At 39.0% G+C, this 23,387-nt stretch overlaps 1 protein-coding gene across 1 annotated transcript in view; it reads left to right on the top strand.

Annotated features, from left to right (window-relative positions):
- Positions 1 to 788: 788 nt before the first annotated feature.
- DNAJC12 (DnaJ heat shock protein family (Hsp40) member C12) overlaps positions 789 to 23,387 on the top strand; it is a 40,652-nt gene continuing 18,053 nt past the window's right edge. The window contains exons 1-2 of the mRNA XM_044239624.1: positions 789 to 1,028; positions 13,298 to 13,376. Of these exons, the coding sequence (XP_044095559.1) occupies positions 951 to 1,028; positions 13,298 to 13,376 (157 nt within the window). The 5' untranslated portion in view covers positions 789 to 950. The remainder of the gene's footprint in view (positions 1,029 to 13,297; positions 13,377 to 23,387) is intronic.

Below are 23,387 nucleotides of genomic sequence, written 5' to 3'. Positions count from 1 at the left end.
TTATGACCCGAGCTGAAGGCAGCGGCTTAACCCACTGAGCCACCCAGGCGCCCTAAATCACTATTTTAATTGATCTTGTTTGTCTGCATGTTTCTTGTCTGTCTCCCTCCATCAGAATGTAAGCTCCTGAAGAAGTGACTGGTGCGTCTGAGTGGCTCAGTTGGTTAAGCATCTGCCTTCAGACCCTGATGTCAGGGTCCTGGGATCGAGACTCTCAGTGAGGAGCCTGCTTCTCCCTCACCCTCTGCCCGATGCTCTCCCTGTCTGTGCTCTTTCTCTGTCAAATAAATAAAATCTTTAAATAAAGTAAAAGAACTGACTGACTGACTTACCACACCTTTTCCCATAGTCACACTGGGCACAAATCACATTCTCAATAAATCCTTGCTGAATGAATAAATTACCAAGTGATTGAAAATTTGCTCTCCTAGTCTATTTTCCTTTTACTCCCAAACTATTTAAAAGATTATGAAATATTTTAAACACTCAAAAAATGCCCCCTACTCAGATTTAACAATTCTGGGAGTTTGATTATATTGCTTCAAATTTTCTTCTATCTCTTAAAACAAAAGGAAAAAAGATAAAAATACATAGGGAATGGAGAAATGGGTAATTTGGGGAGTATGTAAAAATAGTTAGTCTTTGTCAACCCATAAAATGAATGGTTCAAGTGCATTACTTACTGTAAACTCAAACTACAGATCCCAGGCAGCTTTGCAACAGCTCGGCACGTGGCCTATTCTTTTCTCTTCCACAAACAGCCAATGAAAGGTAGAGTTTACAAAGGTCTATGGTGACATCTGGTGTACTGACTGTGACCAGCCTCAGATCTCATTATTGCCATTTGGAACGTGCGGCTGAAAACAAGATCTAAAAAGGCTTTTCCAATTAATTCACAGCTTATTCTGTCTCTTGTTTCAGAGGGAAAAGAAGCTGATTTAGTAATTGAAATGGATGCAATACTAAATTACAGTTCAGAAGACACTGAAGATTTCTACATGCTGCTGGGATGTGATGAACTGTCTTCGGTAAGACTGTGGATAATGCTCTTCTTTTTCAAGTTTTTATTTAAGGTGGTAACTTTGAACTTTTAGTCAAATTGCCTAAAAACCTAATCTTATATTCTTTTAAAGCACATTTGACTTAGAGAAAGTTGAGGATTTAAATCTTGGGTCTTTAGTGGGGTAGTGTCCTTTTGTGATTTTTAGAGGTTTCTGACTGACTGAATTTGTGTATTCTGGCACATGGCCATAGACTCTATTTCAAATACACTAAAAATATGTATTTGAAATTTTATTGTAATGCTCTTGGCAGTGTTTAACAGAATACCTAAGTTGTATCTTCATTATGGTAATTTATACTAAAATTTAGATGAAATGTAATTTTCTAGTAATTAGTGTTTTTAAAATGTTTTATTAAAATATGTACTTTTACACGAGCAGTTAAATTATATAAACCAAGAAACATCCTTTTATATTAACATTGTAAATCATGTCCAAGAAATTACTTAAAAGGGTGGCTTCTGAAACAAAATATGTGAAAAGCTCTGTAGTTATTCACTGGATCTACAATAAAATAATATTTTTAAAGGACATAAAAAATGTTTTGAAGGCAGTAAAAGTTTTTTAAATTATGGAAAACTCATTTATAATTCTACTTCCCAGGAATAATGCTATTAATATGTGATTTATTAATCTTTAGTCTTTTTCTTATGTATATTTTTTGGAGATATGTTTGGGAAGATACTATATATTTACTTGTTGATTCCTGCTTTTTACCCACTCAGGGATTTCTCCATATTATTAAACACTCTTCATACATATTTTAATGTTGCGCATTTCATTTTATTGTTGTATCACAATTGATTGTTCCCTTATTGTTAAATACTTCATTTATTCCTAGTTTTTCAATGTTTTAAATACCATTGAGATGAATAGGAAGTACCTTTCAACATATTATTAAATATATTATATTTTATATAATAATTATTAAGATTTTTTTGCTAAAATATAGCTATTAATATCAAAATATTTTAAAGCAAAATTCTTTTCTATTTATCTTTGTTTCATAAGGCTGGAGTTTAGTAATAAAATATGCTTAATTTTGTTTGGAAGATAAAATGTGATGTTGGACTAAAGGATTAAAATCTCTATCTTCATCACACTGAGGGAGTTACCTTATGTATCTTGTAGTTACACACACACACACACACACACACACTTCACACACGCATGCACACACCAGGTTATAATACTCCTTTAGCTGTATATTTCTCCTTTAGGGTAATATGTCACTCTTGTTTACTTTAGTGGTGGTTTACTTAATAGCAATTGAGAAAGCTTATTGACATTTTTACCACCTTTGTTATGAATTATGCTATTGCCAAATAGTTTTTGAAGGAGCTTTTTAAAATCAAAGGAACATAATTTAACTTGATAAGCTTCACAAATTGGATTTAAAGAAATATTGTTATTCTAAGTTATGAAGTGAAGGTGATTATATCCCCATAATAAATATCTACACCCTTTTAGTCAGTCTTTTGTAGTTATGTTATTGTTTCCTCAGTCTACAAAGAAGGAAAAGGAGGATAAGTTTTGAATAGACTGAAAAAAATAATCCTATTATTTATAATGTTGATGACAGTCTCTTTCATTATAGCTAGCAAGTTTGTTACCAGTTATAGTCAAACTTCCCTGTATGTACTGTAGCATATATTAAAAGGAGAATAAAAGCATTGTCTTGCCATTCCTTCTTTACTGATTCTGCAAATGACATACCATGATTAGATTACAATCATTTATTTAAAATGATCTGTCGGGGCGTCTGGGTGGCTCAGTGGGTTAAGCCGCTGCCTTCGGCTCAGGTCATGATCTCAGGGTCCTGGGATGGAGCCCGTGTCAGGCTCTCTGCTCAGCGGGGAGCCTGTTTCCCTTCCTCTCTCTCTCTGCCTGCCTCTCTGCCTACTTGTGATCTCTGTCTGTCAAATAAATAAATAAAATCTTTAAAGACAGTTCCTTTAAAAAAATAATAAAAATAAAATGATCTGTCACAATTTTGTCAATTCTTTTTATATGTATCTTTCCCCTTGTTTTCATATATATCTTTCCCATTTAAAAATATTTAATTTTTCTTATTTGTAAGTAATCTCCACACCCAGTGTGGGGCTTGAACTCACAACCCCAAGATCAAGACTCACATGCTCTACTGACTGAGCCAGCCAGGCACCTCTGAAAATATTTTAATTCCATTTTTTGAGTATTAAGTGTGACATTTCTTTTAGTTGATTTGTAGTGGATGGATTTCTTTTACTTTAAATATTCCTTGATATGATACTTTAAAAAGTTGACCAGAACTATTCATACTCAAAAGCAATTTACCAATTATCATTTCAAAGCAACTTATGCAACTTATATTTTGATTCTATTTATAACAACTGTGTTGACACACACACATATAATTCTTTTGCTTTAGTATATAATTCTTAAAATTTAAAGCTTCCATTGAAAATTAATGAAATGACATATATAAACCCTGGGACGATTTCCACAGTGTTGAGTGGAAAACAACATACCCTCATTTCAAAAACATTTACTGAAGGTTGATTCCAAGTTAGTCAGCTTTTTTGCCTTGAATCAGATTTTACACAAAAGACACATGTTATGAAATCTTCTAAAGTCCTTATTAATATACACACCACTAGTGTGTAAGGCATCCTCTGTGGTTTATACCTTACTTGATTTTTTGATATTTGGTTACCATTTCAGTAGTATTGATAAGAAGACATCCTGATTTCAAGATTTCACAGACTTGAAAATTGAGCATAAACTTGATAGATAAATGGAAACACCTATTTTTTTCTTACCATTTACTAGCTATGTGATCTTGGGAAATGGTTTAGCTTTTCTCTGCCTTTGTTTCCTAATCTGCAAATGGGGATAATAATAGTACCCACCTCATAGAGTTGTTGTGGAGATTAAATGAGACATGATAAATAAAGTCCTTAGAATAGTGCCTGGCACATTGTGGGCGTGGGCGTGGGTATGAGCATTGCTTTGGCCTCATAGTAATACTATACACTTGGAACTTTGTAAGTTAGACTACTCCATAATTGACATTTTTTAAAATGTTTTATTTTATTTTTTAATTTTTTTAAAATTTATTTATTTGACAGACAGAGATCACAAGTAGACAAAGAGGCAGGCAGAGAGAGAGGAAGGGAAGCAGGCTCCCTGCTGAGCAGACAGCCTGATGTGGGGCTCGATCCCAGGACCCTGGGATCATGACCCGAGTTGAAGGCAGAGGCTTTCACCCACTGAGCCACCCAGGCGCCCCTTAAATGTTTTATTTTGAAAAAGTTTTTCCTTTTTAAAAAAAATTTTTGAGTAAGTTCTATGTTTAATCTGGGACTTGAACTTAGGACCCCAAGATCAAGAGTCATATGCTCTACCAACTGAGCTAGTCAGGTGCCCCAAAATGATATCTTTTTAAAAAAATTTTTTATTTTTAAGTAATATTTACACACAATGTGGGAGAGTCCGACATTCCACTAACTGAACCAGCCAGGCACCCTCCAAAATGATTTTTTCTTTTTTAAAAAATTTTTAAAAAAGATTTTATTTATTTATTTGTCAGGGAGAGAGAGAGAGAGACCACAACCAGGGGGGAACAGCAGACAGAGGGAGAAGCAGGCTCCCTGCCGAGCAGGGAAGCAGATGTGGGCTTTAATCCCAGGGTATGGGGTTTGATCCCAGGACTGTGGGATCATGACCAGAGCCAAAAGTAGATGCTTAACTGACTGAGCCACCCAGTCATGCCCTAAAGATATTATTTCTTTATTTGAGATAGAGAGAGAGAGAAGGAGAGAACACAAGGAGGAGTAGGGGAAAGGCAGTGGAAGAGTGAAAAGCAGACTCCCCACTGAGCAGGGAGCTGGATATGGGGCTCCCTCCCAGGACCCCAAGATCACCACCTGAGCTGAAGGCACTTAACCAACTGAGACACCCAGGCACCCCCCAACCCCAAATGATTGTTAATACTTTTTTTTTTTTTAATATTTTATTTATTTATTTGACAGAGAGAGATTACAAGTAGGCAGAGAAGCAGGCAGAGAGAGAGAGAGAGGAGGAAGCAGGCTCCCTGCTGAGCAGAGAGCCCGATGCGGGACTCGATCCCAGGACCCTGAAATCATGACCTGAGCCGAAGGCAGCGGCTTAACCCACTGAGCCACCCAGGCGCCCGATTATTAATACTTTTTAAGAACAGTTTTAGATTTATAGCAAAATTGAGGGGAAGGTATAGAGCTTTCCCCTATACTTCCTTCCCTCCCTTCATGCATAGACGCCCATCTCCACTTGTTATCAATATCTCCACTAGAATAGTTCACTTGTTACAATGATGAACCTACATTGACACGTTAGTTTGAATTATGGTCCACCCTTGGGTTTGTACATTCTATAGGTTTGGACAACGTATAATACCATTTATCTTACAGAGTAGTTTCACTGCTCTAACAGTCCTCTGTGCTCCACATATTTGAATAATTTTTGATTTACAGAAAAGTTGCAAAAATAACACAGAATTTCTATATACACTGAATCTGGTTTCCCTTGGTGTAAACATTATATTTACAATTATTGTGCACAGTAAAATTATGCAAATCAGAAAATTAACATTGGTACAAAAGTATTAACTTAACCAGGGACCAACAGGCTTTTTTTTTTTTTTTTTTTAAAGAATGGATAGACAGTCAGGACTGGAGTGAAGCAAGAAGGGCACTTAGGACACAAACTTTTTTTTCAAGTTCTTTTTTTAAGTTTTTTTTTTTTCCCCAAAGATTTTATTTATTTATTTGCCGGAGAAAGAGAAAGAAAGAGGGGGTGGGCAGCAAAAGCAGGGGGAGTGGCAGGCAGAGCAGGCAGAGGGAGAAGCAGGTTACCTGCTGAGCAGGAACCTGGGATCAGGACCTGAGCTGAAGGCAGCTCTTAACCAACTGAGCCACCCAAGATACAAAATTTAAGGATGCACTCTCACGGTCATGCAAGTGCAGAAACCTAAGAGAGGGAGAGAGAGAGAGAGAGAGAACCTCCTTAAACCTAAGCATCCTGCTTGTCTCACCCTGGTGCTGTCCCTGAGATAGCAAACATTTTACTTTATTTTATTTTATTTTATTATTATTATTATTTTTTTAAAAGATTTTATTTATTTATTTGACAGAGAGAGATGACAAGCAGGCAGAGAGGCAGGCACAGAGAGAGGAGGAAGCAGGCTCCCCGCTGAGCAGAGAGCCCGATGCGGGGCTTGATCCCAGGACCCTGAGATCATGACCTGAGCTGAAGGCAGTGGCCTAACCCACTGAGCCACCCAGGCGCCCCTTATTTTATTATTTTTGAAAAGTAGGCTCCATGCCCAGTGTGGAGCCCAATGTAGGGCTTGAACTCATGACCTCGAGATCAAGACTTGAGCAGAGATCAAGAGAATGATACTCAACTGACTGAGCCACCCAGACACCTCCCTCCTCTTTTGAGCTAGCAAATATTTTAAATTTTGCAGGACTTATGGTCTCTGTCACAGCTACTCAGCTCTGCCAGTGCAAGAAAGTAGCCACGGGTAATATGTGAAATGAATGACTATGGCTATCTTCCAATAAAACTGTATTTAACAGGTGACAGGCCAGATTTGGCCTTTGGGCCAGAGTTAGTTAACTGCTAATCTAAGGATAGTTTCCATTCTAATTTCATCAGTTTTTCTACTAATGGCTTTTTTTCTTCCAAGATCCAAGCCAAAATTCTTTATTACAGTCAGTTGTCTTGTTCCCTTGGTTTCCTCCACTGTGACAGTTTCTCATCCCTTTCTTATCTTTCATGACCTCGACACTTTGAAAAGTAATGTTATTTTGTAGAATGTCTCTCAATTTTGTTTTGTTTTAGATTTTCTCTTGATTAGACTGAGGTTATGTGTTTTTGGAAAGAACACTGCTGAAGCCATGTTATACTTTTTTCAGTGTATCACATCAGGGCTACATGATGCTGTTATGTCTTATTGACCTGAACACATGGTTAAGGTGATATCTGTCAGTTTTTTTCTACCAGGATCTTGCATTGTAGAGGCACTGGTTCCCCTTTTGTAATTAACAAATATTTTTGGTGGTGATTTTTTGAGACTATAGTGTGTCTCTCAGGCTTTTAGCATTGTTTGCTGGATTTTTAAAAAAAGATTTTATTTATTTATTTGAGAAAAAGAGAACAAGAGAGCACAAGCAGGGGGAACAGCAGACAGAGAGGGAACAGGGAGCCCAATGTGGGATTCGATCCCAGAACCCCAGGATCATGACTCAAGCAGAAGGCAGACGCCCAGCTATGTGAGCCACTCAGGTGCCCCTTGTGGATCTTCCCTGTAACAATTACTTACCACTATAGTGTTTGCCCATGGTGACTTTCTATTTTCCTCATTCATTTTACATTTATTACTAAGAATTCTTCCATAAAGAAAAGTTATCCTTTTTCCCATATTTATTTATTCAGCTGTTTTTGTCCCTATGAATTAATAGTTATTGAATTTTTCTGTATTATAACACAATACTACCATTATATATTTTGTGGCTCAAATTGTTTCTCTGGCTTACGTTTTAATTATCATTTGATTAGAATGATGTAGGATCATCTCATAGGATTTATTTCAGGGATATCATTAATATTTGGAGTTTTATGGGAAAAATCCAGTGTCACATAAGTGAACTGAAATGATGGATACTAATTACCTCACTTATTAAAATGAGCCTTCTCTTTTCTATAGCATATCAATTCCCATCACTAGAATCAATTCATTCTTTTAATGACTAAATCACAATTTCCAGAAGCTCCTCTTATGCTATAATCATGTTATTTAAAGAACTTCTGTCAGTCAATAATCAAGTATTTATTGAACACTTGGCATCTTGCCAGTACTGGAAGCAATGGGGGTAAAACAAAACAGAATGAAAAGGTGAGAAATAGTGCACGTGTGTAAGACACTTGCAGTCAGCCGAGGAGGCAAAGCTAATACAAAGGAAACAATTTAAGAAAAAATAAATACTGTGCTGTGTGGTACTATTTATAAGTGCAACAGGAATTAAAGGAAGTCTACCTGAAAAAATTTCGGAGAAGAGATGAAGGTTGAAGTGATCTTCCTAGGTCAAAATTTAGACACATGGTGGGAGAGACAGAGGGCATTTGTGTGGCCAGGGAAATGTGGAGAAGATCCATCCAAGCGGGAATCAGATTAGTGCCTATTGCACAATAGAGTATTTCCTGACACAGATCCACAGATTGTGCTAATACGCTATAGAAAAGGTACATTTTTAAAGTTTCGAAACTTCATTTCTAAAACTAATCTATTTTCTTCTTTTTTAAAAATTTTTTATTTTTTTAAAGATTTTATTTATTTATTTGACAGAGAGATCACATGCAGGCAGAGAGACAGGCGGGGGGGGGGGGGAGCAAGCTCCCTGCTGAGCAGAGAGCCCGACGAGGGACTCCATCCCAGGACCCTTGGGATCATGACCTGAGCCGAAGGCAGCGGCTTAACCCACTGAGCCACCCAGGCGCCCCAAAACTAATCTATTTTCAATAAAGAAATGTGAAGTAGAAAGACACAATGGAGAAAAATGTTAACCTAATGCTTAAAATCTGGGAGTATGCCATATGCATGTGTGCACATGCGCTGTATTTATGTTTTTTAAAAAGATCTATTTATTTATTTTAGAGAGAGAGGAAGGGAGGAGGGGCAGAGGGAGAAGGAGAGAGAAAAACTCAAGCAGACTACATGCTGCACATGGACCCCGAGGTGGGGCTTGATCTCATCACCCCGAGATCATGACCTGAGCAGAAACCAAGAGTCATACACTTAACTGACTGAACCACCCAGGTGTCCCTATTTATGTGTTATGTAAGTTCACGCACATATGTGTAAATATATTTTAAAAGATTTATTTACTTGAGAGAGAGAGAGGAAGAGGGAGAGAGAGTGAGAGAACATGCACATGAGTTGGGGGAGGAGCACAGGGAGAGTGGGGGAGACGTAGACTTCTTGCTGAGCATGGGGTCAAAACAATGACCCTGAGATCCGGACCTGAGCTGAAATCAAGGGTTGGATGCTTAACTGACCCCGCCGCCTAGGTTTCCCATGTGTACATATTTGTAAGTGCATTTCCATACATATTTAGTGTCAGACTACCTTCATTCAAATACTGGCTGTGCTACTATGTGTGTGGCCTTGGGACAGTTACTTAACTTTTCTATTTCTTGGTTTTCTAATCTGTAAAATGGGAAAAATAAAATAAAATATAATAATATGGGTTAAGCCTCTGCCTTCAGCCCAAGTCATGATCTCAGGGTCCTGGGATCGAGTCCCACATTGGGCTCTCTGCTCTGCAGGGAGCCTGCTTCCTCCTCTCTCTCTCTCTCTCTCCTTGCCTCTTTGCCCACTTGTGATCTCTCTCTGTCAAATAAATAAAATCTTAAAAAAAAATAAAAATATATAATATAATAAATAAATAAAATAAAAAATAGTACTCCCTTCATTGAGTAATTGTGGGAATTAAATAAGATATTATATGCATAGTGCTTAGAGTAGTGTCTGGCATATAGTAAGTCTCAGTAAATCTTAGCTTGGGGTACTTGGGTGGCTCAGTCAGTTAAGCTTCTGCCTTCAGCTTAGGTCACAATCCCAGCCTCCTGGAATTAAGCCCTGTATTGAGCCCCTTGCTCAGCAGGGAGCTGCTTCTCCCTCTGTCTGCTGCTCCCCCTGCTTGTGCTCTCTCTCTCTTTCTCTCTCTGTCATATAAATGTATCTACACACACACACACACACACACACACACACACATAACATAATCCCTTTTAAGGTAAAACACTATGGTTTTATGCTGCATATAATGCTTTGTAGTTTACATTTCCTCATAGAAATACGTTACATAATTTTTCTCAGATTATTGAAAGTCTTCTACTACAAGATGATTTTTTAATGACTGCAACATATTTTAGCCTATAACAATATTTTAATTAATTTTAACCTTTTACTACTGGACACATAAGGTTTTGTTTGAAATTTATAATATTTTATTCATTGAACCTTCTTATAACTAAATAATTTTCCCACCTCTATCTCCTTAGACAAATTCCTAGAATTGGAATTGTTATAGCAAACAGTGAAAAAATTATAGGCTTTTCATATACAGATATACATATATATGTATATATTTTTATTATACATGTATTAAATATATATATATTTATTTATTTCTAGGAAATTTGCATCCTTACTGGGAGAGCAGGAAAGTGTTCATTTCTTTGCAGCCTGAGTGACACAGGTCATTATTATGCCCTGGATGTTTTGATTTATTTGATTTTGAGTAAAGTTGAACATTGTTTATACGTTTTTTGGCCAGCATAACCAGCAGTTTTCCAGACCATTGAGCATTGGGTCAGGAAGGCAGGACTCAGTGGACCTTGAAATGAGAGCCTCAGTGGTCCAGAGGCTGTGGTTGGCACATGGGGTGGGGATGCTAGGAGATAAATAGAACATTCTCAAGACAAACTGACACACTGTACTCATTAGTTTACTCAGAACCAGCCCTACATAGGTGGCTTTGATAAATTTTGTGACACTAAAACTATAAAGAGTAACGAAAGACAGATATAGAGTATTCTTAATTTTTTAAAATATAAAATTGGCAAAGTAAAGAAAATATAAAGAAGAAACTAATAATCACGTACATTAGCACTTTTGAGAATTAACCGTTTTTATTCATTTGCTTCCATGGACTGTTACTAGGATGTTTTCTAATGGGATAGGAAGGAAAAAATAAAACAATAACAACAACACCCCCCACCCCAATTTTCTACCTTTGATACATAGGTATAATTTATCTATTTAGCTTATTAAAATCCTCCAATATATATACATAAATATGTGTATAAGTATGTAAAAAAAAGTCTTGAAGGAGGAATGTTATCCTGGGGGGATGAAGAGTAAAGGGACTTTTACTTTTTGTTCTGTATTGATATAAATTTTTTCAAAGAGAGATTGTGAATATTCATAAGTAACCTAAAGGGTGGCTCAGTGGGTTGAGCCGCTGCCTTCGGCTCAGGTCATGATCTCAGGGTCCTGGGATCGAGTCCCACATCGGGCTCTCTGCTCAGCAGGGAGCCTGCTTCCTCCTCTCTCTCTCTGCCTGCCTCTCTGCCTACTTGTAATCTCTCTCTGTCAAATAAATAAATAAGATCTTTAAAAAAAAATGCTTACTATCTTAGAATCTTTTGAATTTTTAATATTTTAAAATTTAAAAACAAACATCATTCTCACTTTTCTTTGTTACACGAGCAGTTTATGGTAACTGCTTTATGGTTAAAGGGAGTACCCAAAGAGAGGAAACACAATTAATTAATTAAGAGATAATTTACTTTCATTGATTAGTGGATAGTAAATATGGAACTTATAATAGGTCCCTAAGTCTGAAGAATTCGACTATATAAAACAGTAGTTAAGATTATTGGATTTGAGGGGTGCCTGGGTGGCTCAGTGGGTTAAAGCCTCTGCCTTCAGCTCAGGTCATGATCCGAGGGTCCTGGAATCAAGCCCCACATGTGGCTCTCTGCCCAGCGGGGAGCCCGCTTCCCTTCCTCTCTCTGTCTGCCTCTCTGTCTACTTGTAATCTCTGTCTGTCAAATAAATACACAAAATCTTTTTTTTTTTTTAAATATTTTATTTATTTATTTGACAGAGAGCACAAGCAGGCAGGGAGGCAGGCAGAGAGAGAGAGGAGGAAGCAGGCTCCCTGCTGAGCAGAGAGCCCGATGCGGGGCTCAATCCCAGGACCCTGAGATCATGACCTGAGCTGAAGGCAGAGGCTTTAACCCACTGAGCCACCCAGGCGCCCCCACAAAATCTTTATTAAAAAAAAAAAAAGATTATTGGATTTGAATCCAATAAGTCCAACTAAGTCCAGCTGCTTAGTTAACAAAAAATTCAGCTTTTTTAGCAACTAGCTAAATGATTTCAGGCTAGTTACCTATCCACTGACCTTTGGTTTTAGGTATCATTGAGCTCTTACTATGATAAGGCTTTGTGTTAAAGGCCCTAATTTAATCCACCGTGTAATGTAAAGATGAGGAAACTGAGGCACATGGAAGTTACAAACTTGAGGCAAGTTTGTAACTTCCAATGGGCAGAAATGAGATTTAAAAGAAAGCGATCAGGGGCGCCTGGGTGGCTCAGTCAGTTAAGCTTCTGTCTTCCACTGGGGCCATGATCACAGGGTCCTGGGATGGAGCCTGCATCAAGCCCTGTATGAAAGCCCCTCATGGAGCCCTTCATCGAGCCCCTCACCTGGTCCTGTATTGGGCTCCCTGCTTAGTGGGGGGTCTGCTTCTCCCTCTCCCTCTGCCCCTCTCCACCTCTTGTGTTCTTTCTCTCATTCTTTCTCTCTCAAATAAATAAATAAAATCTTTTAAAAAAAGAATAAAACGAAGCAATCAGATTGCTGAGCCATATGACCACTGTTGTCTCCTGCCACTGTCACTGGAATTACAATGAACAAAGACAAGTCTTGCTGATTCATGATAACAAGGATTAGAGGGCTGAGTGAAAGCAAATCAAATAAAAACGCCTCTCCAGCCTCATGTTAGTTTGGGATGAAGTTTCTCTTTTCCCAAGGCTTCTAGCCACACTGTTACTTGGTAACAAAATTAACAGGTTTGAATTCTGTCCTTTTTTAAAAATTGCAAAATCCTCTCTCTCTCTCTCTCTTTTTTTTTTTTTTTGCAAAATTTTTAATAAAGAAAAAAGAGGGGCAAAGGCAGAAAGAGGGAACTTTATAATGGATAATTTATAAACTAGACAGTCATCCTTGAGTAATGAATGATGGCTAAGCGTATTCTAAAGAGCTCAGATGATGAAAAAAAAAAGAACTCAGATGAGTGAACACATCTAAATTTATGTATTCTTAGGATAGACATATCTGACCATTTTTGACATTTAAGTATATATTAGAGTCACAGGTGCCTTGGGCCATCATCTAAATGCAGTAGAAAGTTCAATTGTTATCATGGACTACTATTTGGATAGAAGTTTTCATTGGATGCTTTCTGAGTTTCATTATAGAGGAAATTACTTCTTAGAGTAAAAAGTCAGAATATAAATATTAAGATCAAAAGAAAAATTTGGGTTGAATATGGCTGTTTTGAGAAGGAATGATGCCCAGCTTCTTCCTTTATGCCATTTAAGTTGGATACCTTATTTTAAACATCGATTTTTATTTTAGGTTGAACAAATCATGGCAGAATTTAAAGTCAGAGCCTTAGAATGTCACCCTGACAAGCATCCTGAAAACTCCAAAGCTGGTAAGTATTTATTAATGCCTATTTCCCATGAAAATGAATAGCATCTAGAACTAAAAAGCTATTGAATAATAATTTAATTTCTTCTTGTATGTTATGCTCACACTTACTCTTTCATTCAATGCCCAAGAATGTTTTTGCACCATTGGATGGTAGGAGGGGAGCAACCGTGTAGGGTTTTTTTTAATTCCCCCAATAATATGGAACTTCCATCTTTCTTTAGCTATAATGTGCTGCTTCCTGGTTTAAAATTTGCCTATTTTATGCTTTATTTACTAGCTCTTGAGTGTTAACATGTCTTAAATATGTTTGTAACCAGGTGATTTCCTTGATGAGAACCTGGCTGTATTTCCTTCATTTGGGGGAACTGAATATGTCTCTATACAACATATGATAATACATTTATACTTTTGTTTTTTCTTTATCATAATTTAAATTCCATCATCATAAATTTTGACATAAATGCTTATGTGTATTTCAGCTTGAAAAAATACAAACCAATTATCTTTCCTTGACCCATCTCTCTCCTGTTCCTCTTCTGTTTCTCTCCATCCTTTTAGAGCCAAACTTCCTGAAAAAGTTCACAGTTGATACTTCTACTTTCCCTCACCAATTTTCAATTTATCCCAATCTGACTTTCCCCCCATCTTTCTTGGGAATGACTCTTGGAATAGCCGCCAAGTCCTCTGGGCTGCCAATTCAACAGTTACTTTTTAGCTCTTATCTTCCTTGTGTTTGCATCAGAAATTGACACTGTTAACCCTGTGTCCTGGGAACATTCTTTTCTCTTAGATACCAAAATACACACTCCTGCTTTTCCTCCAACCTCTTGGGCTGATCTTTCTGTCTCTGTTGTGACTCCTTCCCTCGTCCCTAAGGTTCCCTCTAAACTCTATTCTAGGCTTACTCCCAACTTTCTCTCTGCAGTCTTGTCCTGTTGGGTCCGTGATCAAAGGAGCGAGACTGATACAAAGCGAAGGTCAAGCAAAGCTTTATTTCACTCCAAGCATTGAGAATCAAACCGACCATTTGGGGCTGCTGCTGACAGAGAGGGCGACCCCTCCCTGCCTTGCCAACTAACTTTTAAAGGGCAAGGGCCATGTGGTTGAGCCTGGCCACATACAGGTGGCAAATGAGATTGCAACACACAGAGAAAGCTGCACAGTCGTGCTAGGTCACACACAAGTGACCAATTGAATCACAATTTACTGTATAGTAGATATTTGAACTAGCCTATCACCTTGGTCAGAATTGGCCCCCAAAAGGCGGGGCCCACACTCCTTGGTAGCTAGGGAGACAGTATGTACGCCCCACTGATCGGATGTCTCCACCTGGCCTGACCCACCGTTGTATTTGGGCTTTGTTACCTGGGACTGATTTCCCCGACTTGCTTTTAAGTAAGTCGCCTTGAGTGGGGCAGGGTTAGTTTAAGTTTTACTACAAAAACAACAAAATCACTGTTTAACTGGATGGAATTGCTCTGGCTAAATAGACCCTTACAGTCCAAATCTGTGATTTCAATCATCAGCTCTTTGTTGATGGCTCCCAAGTCAATCCTTAACTCGCTTCTCATTCCTGTATTTGGACTCTAGTTTTGACTGCTTCTGAGAATTCATTTGGAGACATTTCAGTCACCCTGTCAGAAACTGAACTCGTTTTCCTCTCACCCTCTCTAAAATCTTGCTCATTTTTCTGTGTTTCCCCATCTTAATAAATGGCACCACCATCCATTTAGTTGGTCAAGCAGACACCTATCACCCTCCTCTTCCCTATGTCTACCACTGGTTAATTACTCAATCCTAGTGATTTACCTTCCACATTTCTCTCCTGGAGGTCCTCTTCCCTCCACCTTCACAGACCTTAGAGTAATAAGTCACCATCATTTCATGCCTGGATCCCCATAGCACTCCTTTAATTGCTTCACACCACAGGTAGTGGATTTCTTTTATTTATTTATTTATTTATTTTTTTTTTTTTTAAAGATTTTATTTATTTATTTGAGAGAGAGAGACAGTGAGAGAGAGCATGAGCGAGGAGAAGGTCAGAGAGCAAAGCAGACTCCCCATGGAGCTGGGAGCCTGATGTGGGACTCGATCCCGGGACTCCAGGATCACGCCCTGAGCCGAAGGCAGTCGTCCAACCAACTGCGCCACCCAGGCGTCCCTGGATTTCTTTTTAATTATGAAAAAAATATATAATATGTACAAAAAGGTCTAAGAATACTATAGCAAATACTCATATATGTATACCTAGCTTAAAACTTGGCCAAAAAGCAGGGGTGCCTGGGTGGCTCAGTTGCTTAAATGTCTGACTCTTGGCTTCAGGTCATGATCCCAGGGTCATGATCTAAATGTCATGGGGCTGAACCTTGTTCTGGGCTCTGTGCTGAGTGTGGAGCCTGCTTGGGATTCTACTTCTCCCTCTGTACCTCCCCACTTGTGTGCCCTCACTTTCATTCTCTCTCTAAAAAAACAAAGAAACAAAAACTTTACTAATGCTCTTGAAGTCTTTTGCGTTTTTCTACCCTGATTTTATCCTCAGGGTAGGTAATACTATCTTAAATTAGGTGATTATATTTACTATATGTGCATACTACAGATTTGTGTGTAGTATGCATATGTATATGACTTTTCTATAAGGAAAATATTATGATTAATCCACATGCCGGTCTTAATCCACATTACACAATGATAAAACTCAAATCCCTCTCCATTAAAAACATTTTCCCTTATATTATAGCTCTTTATTAATTTTCTCTAGAAGTTGTTGACCTGTATAACCAGGTCATTTTACAATATATGAAGTCATTTCTTTGTTAGATTTAACTATTATTTTCAGTCATTTGATTTTTACCCTATTTATTAAGGCATTATTTGCTTAAGGGACTGTGAATGAATCATAAGTATAAACTTGATAAATTCATCTATGCATAACCAGTTTAACCACTGCTCAGAGGAAGATGTAGAACATTTCTGGTACCCCAGAAGTCCCTTTTCACATCCTGTTTGTTTATTTATTTATTTAAAAGATTTTATTTATTTATTTGACACAGAGAGAGAGATCACAGGTAGGCAGAGAGGCAGGCAGAGGGGGAGGGGGAAGCAGGCTCCCTGCTGTTTAAAGTCAGCATCCTCTCCCATTTTTAGCTCTCTATTATCATTGATTAGTTCTTCATGGCTTTGAATTTCACATAAAGGAATCAGAGTCCTCTTTTGTGTGCGGTTTCTTTGCTTTGCATTAAGTTTGATATTTGCCCATTTTGTATAGGTAGCAATAGTTCATTTTTTGTGATTGCCGGGCCTTTATGTACAAGCCCCTTCATGTGCGCCCCGTCTCTCCATTTTCATCTTCTCTCCACCACCATGCCCACTATTCCATGTTTCTGCCACACAGGACTACCTTGGCTCCTTAATGTGCCCTGTTTTCAGCTCTTCTTCTTTTTTTTTTTTTTTTTTTAAGAGCGAGAGGAGCAGGCAGGGGTAGGGGAGGGACAGAGAGGGAGAGCAGGACTTCATCCCACGACCTAGATCATGACCTAAGCTGAAATCAAGAGTTGGATGCTTAACCAACCAACTGTACCACCCAGTTGCCCGTCCACTTCAGACCTTTATGCCTGCTGCTTCCTCTGTCTGGCTCCCTATGATGTCTGTACACTTCTCTGCTTTGCTTTGATTGGTTAGGTCACTCCTGTGTCAGGTTTCAGTTTAGCCATCTCTCCCTCTGTTAAGTCATGTGTGCCCTACCTACTCAGAGCACTTATATATCATGCAGAAAACTGTATCACACTGTCTCCTTGTTGCCTATTTGCTTGTCAGTCATACTGAAAGCTCAGTGAGGCAGGTTTCCTGTCATCTTGTTCACAGTACTGTGTCCTATACCTCACATTGTACCTACCATGGAAGACACTTTGTGCAAATCATTTATTGAATGACTGAATGAATAAATTCATGAGCATTTCTTTAGGAGACATATTAATTACCTCTTTGAACTGGAGTTACTATTAAAATAGATGTCCTAGGACTCCTGGGTGGCTCAAATCTTGATTTTGGCTCAGGTCATGATCTCAGAGTCCTGCGATTGAGTCCTCATGGGGTTCTGAGCTCAGGTAGGGAATCTGCTTAAGGATTCTCTCTCTTCCTCGCCCTCAGCCTCCCCCACCCCCAGCTTGCACTCAATCTCCCAGTTAAATAAATAAATCTTTTTAAAAAAAGTTAGATCTCCTAACATAAAAGTATAAAAATTTAATAAACACTTAAAAACAACCACAACCCCAGGTTATTCTGTAACTGGGTTCTTTTCCAATAAAGCGTGGCTTTGAGTTCTTTCTTTGTCCCTGGCAAGCAATTTCTATTTGGGATACATGATGAATCACTGTGCAATCATTGCCATTTTTGGTTGCCATAGTGATGGGTGTTTTCACGTATGGGCTATCTCAAGGCTTCTTGTTCAGAGGAACACTGAACTGTAAATATTGTTTAAAATGAAAGGTACACAGACATCAATATCTTCCCCTGTCAGGCTTGCACTTGATAGATGAGTCAACCTGTGGTAGAAATTGTTTTCAAATCTGTTTAAGCATCTATTTACTCAATTTGGATTGATACGACTTTCTGAAAATTTAAGTGGGTCTTTATACACTTGGAGAATGATTACAGGTACTGATAAAAGTATTTTAAAATATTAAATGGGGCGTGCCTGGGTGGCTTAGTGGGTTAAGCCGCTGCCTTCAGCTCAGGGTCCTGGAATCGAGTCCCACATTGGGCTCTCTGCTCAGCAGGGAGCCTGCTTCCCTCTCTCTCTCTCTACCTGCCTCTCCGTCTACTTGTGATCTGTCTCTGTCAAATAAATAAATAAAATCTTAAAAAAATATTAAATGGGCACTTGGTTGGTTAAGTGTCCAACTCTTGGTTTTGGCTCAGGTCGTGATCTCAGGGTTAAGAGATTAAGCCCCACATTGGGCTCTGCTCAGTGGGGAGTCTGCTTGAAATTGTCTCCCTTTCCCTCTGCCCCACCCCTACTCCCATGCATGCATATACTGTCTCTTTAATAAATAAATAAATCTTAAAAAAATAAATAAAATATTGGGACACCTGGGTGGCTCAGTGTTTGAGCATCTGCCTTCAGCTCAGGTCATGATCCCAGATCTGGGATCGATCGGGCTTCCTGTTCAGCAGGGAGCCTGCTGCTCCCTCTCCCACTCTCCCTGCTTGTGTTCCCTCTCTCGCTGTGTCTCTCTGTCAAATAAATAAATAAACTCTTTAAATAAATAAATAAATAAAATACTAAAAATATTTATATATATATATATTTTTAAAAGATTTTATTTATTTATTTGACAGAGAGAAATCACAAATAGATGGAGAGGCAGGCAGAGAGAGAGAGAGGGAAGCAGGCTCCCTGCTGAGCAGAGAGCCCGATGCGGGACTCGATCCCAGGACCCTGAGATCATGACCTGAGCCGAAGGCAGCGGCTTAACCCACTGAGCCACCCAGGCGCCCAATATTTATATATTTTTTAAAGAATTCACCCAGATGTCAAATTTTAGTTTGGCAGAAATCCAGAATACATTATGTAGATTTTGAAATCATTTCATCAAGGTGAAAGCTTATAGAGCAACTGCCGTAGGAGAAATTAAACTTGTATATATACCTTTTTGGTTCATTAAGTGTAGTCTCAACCATTTCCACTGAAATTACTAATCTGTTAGCATGATGGAATAGTAGATATGGAGAACAATCTTGTCTGTCCAGATTGCTCCTCAATCCCACTGATGAGCTAGTTGACCTTGGACAATCTCTTGAGTGTCAGCATTCTCATAGGAAACCTGGGTAGACTAGTAGTATATTGCTTCATGCATCTCCTGTGAAGACTAAATGAGGTAGCTTGTATGCAGGAATAGCTCAATGAATGTTGGCAATTATGATTCAGTGGACTTTCTTTTCTTGTTTTTATGCAGCATTCCAAGATAATTTTTTTTTAATTTTAGAAAGAAAGTGTGCGTGCATTTGTGCATGAGAGTGGGTTAGGAGGTGAGGTAGAGAGAGAATCTTAAGCAGGTTCCACACCCAGTGTGCTGCAGAAATTGTGCCACAGAGCACAAGAGCTCCTGGCTGGTTCTCATACCAGTCCTGTGTATCTGCATGGCAGGAGCTATTTCAGACCAATGCTTCGTATGTTTCTCTCTGACCCTGAAGAAAGGGATTTCAGACTAAATTAAAGATCTGTGAAATGGCATTTTTGTTATTGATATGTAGGCTGCAAAAACATTTGGATATTTGAAGGAGAGCTCCTTGTCCTTGCTAACATATCTTTCCAAGTCTCCATGCTTTCTCACTTTAAAAACCCTTTATTGCTTTTCCCCCTTTGAATAAAAATAACATAGAGTAATAAATAATGTTGAAAGTGAAAGTCTGCTCTTATCACTTCCTGCCAGAGACCACTATTAACAGTGGTATATTTTCCTCCAGATTTTTTTCGAAGTAGGGTCTGACATCATATTTTTATAATTATTTTTAAAGTAAGTGTAAGTAGCCTACATTAAAAAGGTGACTATAACAATACAAATTCAGTTGTAAAATATGAATTTAAAAGAACCTCTGTATTTTCAGAGTAGATCTAGGAGTTAAAATGGAATGTCTCTCAAAGGTCCCAGCATCATTTACTCTTATAAGCCTGTAAAATGAGATCTCTCTTCCCAGAACAGGTAAATGTTTATCTTGTTGTGACTCATTTGATTAGCTGGTATATTAAAGGACAAATATAAACCCAAACTCATTTTTAATAAAAGTGGCGGAGAGGATGGAACAAGGAAAGGCCAGCTATCAGGAAAGATAAGGTATCTTTAGCTTTCTGCTTATCAGTTGTCGAGGGATTGAGAGCAGAATAGTCCCAGGCAGGCTTCTTTCATTTTGCAGACTTTGGAAACAGGCTAACAGTAATGTGCAAAGAGCAGGTGACTCATAGATAAATATGTAAATCTTTATAAACACTGCTGTAGTAGTAACTGGAATGTGCATCTGTGGTGATAATTTAATGAGCTTTTTATTCCCTTTAGAAAAAGTGACATCTTATTTGTACAGTGGGATATTTAAGTTGTCGTCAGCAGTAGGAAGGATTACTCACTACAGCGAGCTGCTATGGCAAGATGCTTTTTATTAGCTTGTTTATTCTCCTGTAATTTCCAATAGCCCCAACTTTAGGGTCTTCCCTTTAACCCACTAGTTGCTATACCTCCAGCGGCGATATTAGTTAATGGCTTATTAGGTATTGTGCTGTCCAGCTTTGGAACAGGTCTTGGAGGGACCCTGCCATGGCAGGGAGCATCTCTGATTGTTGGGGGAACACTTAAAGTGGTGGTGTTTGGAGGAGGGGGGGCTCAGGAATAGCAATTCTTTACCACCTGGGTACAGAAGCGTTTCAGTATTTTCAATACTGTCAGTATAATTTTTTTAAGATTTTATTTATTTATTTGACAGAGAGAGAGATCACAAGTAGCCAGAGAGGCAGGCATAGAGGGGGGAAGCAGGCTCCCCGCCAATCAGAGAGCCTGATGCGGGGCTGGATCCCAGGACCCTGAGACCATGACCTGAGCCAAAGGCGGAGGCTTAACCCACTGAGCCACCCAGGCACCCCAATACTGTCAGTATTGATTGTACATTTGCCTCAACGCCTGTTTGAGAGACTCTTGATTACGTCCCATGTTTTCTTTTTTTTTTTAATATTTTACTTATCTATTTATTTTTAGAGAGAGAGAGAGAGAGTGCATGTGAGTAGGGGGAGGAACTAAGGGAGAGGGAGAGAGAGAATCACAAGCAGATTTGCACTGAGAATGTAGTGCAGTGTAGGGCTAGACCCCATGACCATGCAATCATGACCTGAGTGGAAATCAAGAGTCAAAAGTTTAACCGACTGAGTCACCCAGGCAACCCCCCACCATGAGGTATTTTTAAACACTATCAGGGCAATTTAGTTTCCCCACTGACAGTATTAAAATATTCCTAATTCACAAAATGTTTTATGATATTTGTCATTTTTTTGGTGGTTGGAGCTCAGGGAATAGCACTATATATTATCTTTCTCACACTCAAAATAGGAAGCATTCACTCATTGGTTCATTGAACAGACACCTCTTGAGCACCTGCTATGCTGTTTCAGTGCAAAGGATATAGCAGAGACCAAAAATGATAAAGTCTCTGTTTTCACAGAGTTTATACTGTGGTAGAGGAGACAGATCATAAACAAAAAACTACATAATGGCTGATAAAGGCGTGGTGCTGGTGGGCAGTCATTTTATACAGCATAGTCAGGGAACACCCCCTCTACAAGACAGGATCTGATATGACATATGAATGCCTGGTGTAAAAGTATTCTTTGTAGAAAGGATAGTAAGTGCCAAGGTCCTGGGGCTGGAGTGTGCTTGGTGTACTCAAGATGCATCAGGGAAGCTCCTATGGCTGTAGCAAGGGGAGATGGGGAGAATAGAAGAAAATGAGGTCAGAGAAGGAAGAGAGGGTAAAAGGCAGGCAGAACATATCAGACCTACTAGCCATGCCACTGGTGGTAAGAAGTTGCAGTTTTACTGTAAGACAACTGGGAAGTCATTAAAAGTCATTTTGAGCAGAGGAGTGATACTATGTCACTTATTTTTTAAAAGATCTCTCTAACTGTTTTGTAGAAAACGGACTGAGACAAAGGCAGGGAGACCAGCTGAGAAGCTAGTATAATACTCCAACCAAGAGAAGACCGTGGCTTGAACCAGAGTGGGGGTAGTGGAAGTGGCAACAAGGAGTCAGATCTTAGATATATTTTAAAAGTAGAGCCAGTAGGGTTTGCTAAGGGATTAGAAGTGAGACGTAAGAGAAAAAGTCGAGGATGATCGAAGTATAGAGAAAACTAATGAAATATTTTCTGACTCCCCAAGTGGAGAAGTCTTGCTTCTATATTTCTATCCCATTAAATTTGAAATAATCTGCTTATATGTCTGCTTCCTTACTAGACTCTGAGGTTCTCAAGGGCACAATTAGGATCTTACTGGTGAATGATGACATTTTATGTTCTCTGGAGGTGGAGGAGAAGCTGTGGATTGGAGGGTAACATCCATTGCAAGAAAATGGAAGAAGCAGAAAGGCAGTCAGTGGAGTGCGGCAGCTGGGAAGCCTAGCAGGCTTGGGTTTGATTTGTAGCTCCATCACTTGAAGTTTTGGGACTTTGGATAAGTTACAATGACTCCTTTAGGCTTAGGTTCTGTAAAATGGGAATAATAATAATTATAATGATAATAATATCCACATCATAAGTTTGTTGTGAAGAAGAAAGAAACCCTGTACTCATTAGCAATCATTTCCCATTTCCCCATGCCCAGCCCCTGGTAACCATGAATCTACTTACTCTCGCTACAGATTTTTATACTTTTTAAAAAATATTTTATTTATTTTTTAAAAAATTTTATTTAATGGAGAGAGAAAAGCGGAGACTGTGAGAGCGGACAGGAGGAGGGAGGAGAGGGAGAAGCAGACTACCCACTGAGCAGGGTGTCTGATGAGGGACTTGATGATAGGACCCCGGGATCATGACCTGAGCTGAAGGCAGTCGCTTAACCTACTGAGCCACCCAGGTGCCCAGATTTTATTTATTTATTTATTTGAGAGAGAGAAAGAGAGCATGAGCTGGGCGTTGAGGGGTAGAGGGAGAGGGAGAAACAGACTCCCCACTTATGAGGAAGCCTGATGTGGGCTCAATCCCAGGACCCTGAGATCATGACCTGAGACGAAGGCAGATGGCTAATCGACTGAGCCACCCAGGCACCCCTCATCCACTTTTTAAAAATATTTAATTTATTTATTTGACAGAGAGAGACACAGTGAGAAAGGGATCACAAGCCGGGGGAGTGGGAGAAGGAGAAGCCGGCTTTCCGCTGAGCAGGGAGCCCAGTGTGGGGCTGGATCCCAGGACCCTGGAATCATGACCTGAGCCGAAGGCAGACACTAAACGCCTGAGACACCGAGGCGCCCCTAA

This window comes from Neovison vison, chromosome 2, assembly GCF_020171115.1.
Source record: "Neovison vison isolate M4711 chromosome 2, ASM_NN_V1, whole genome shotgun sequence".
Lineage (NCBI taxonomy): Eukaryota > Metazoa > Chordata > Mammalia > Carnivora > Mustelidae > Neogale > Neogale vison.
This window is presented reverse-complemented; position numbering and strand designations above follow the sequence as displayed.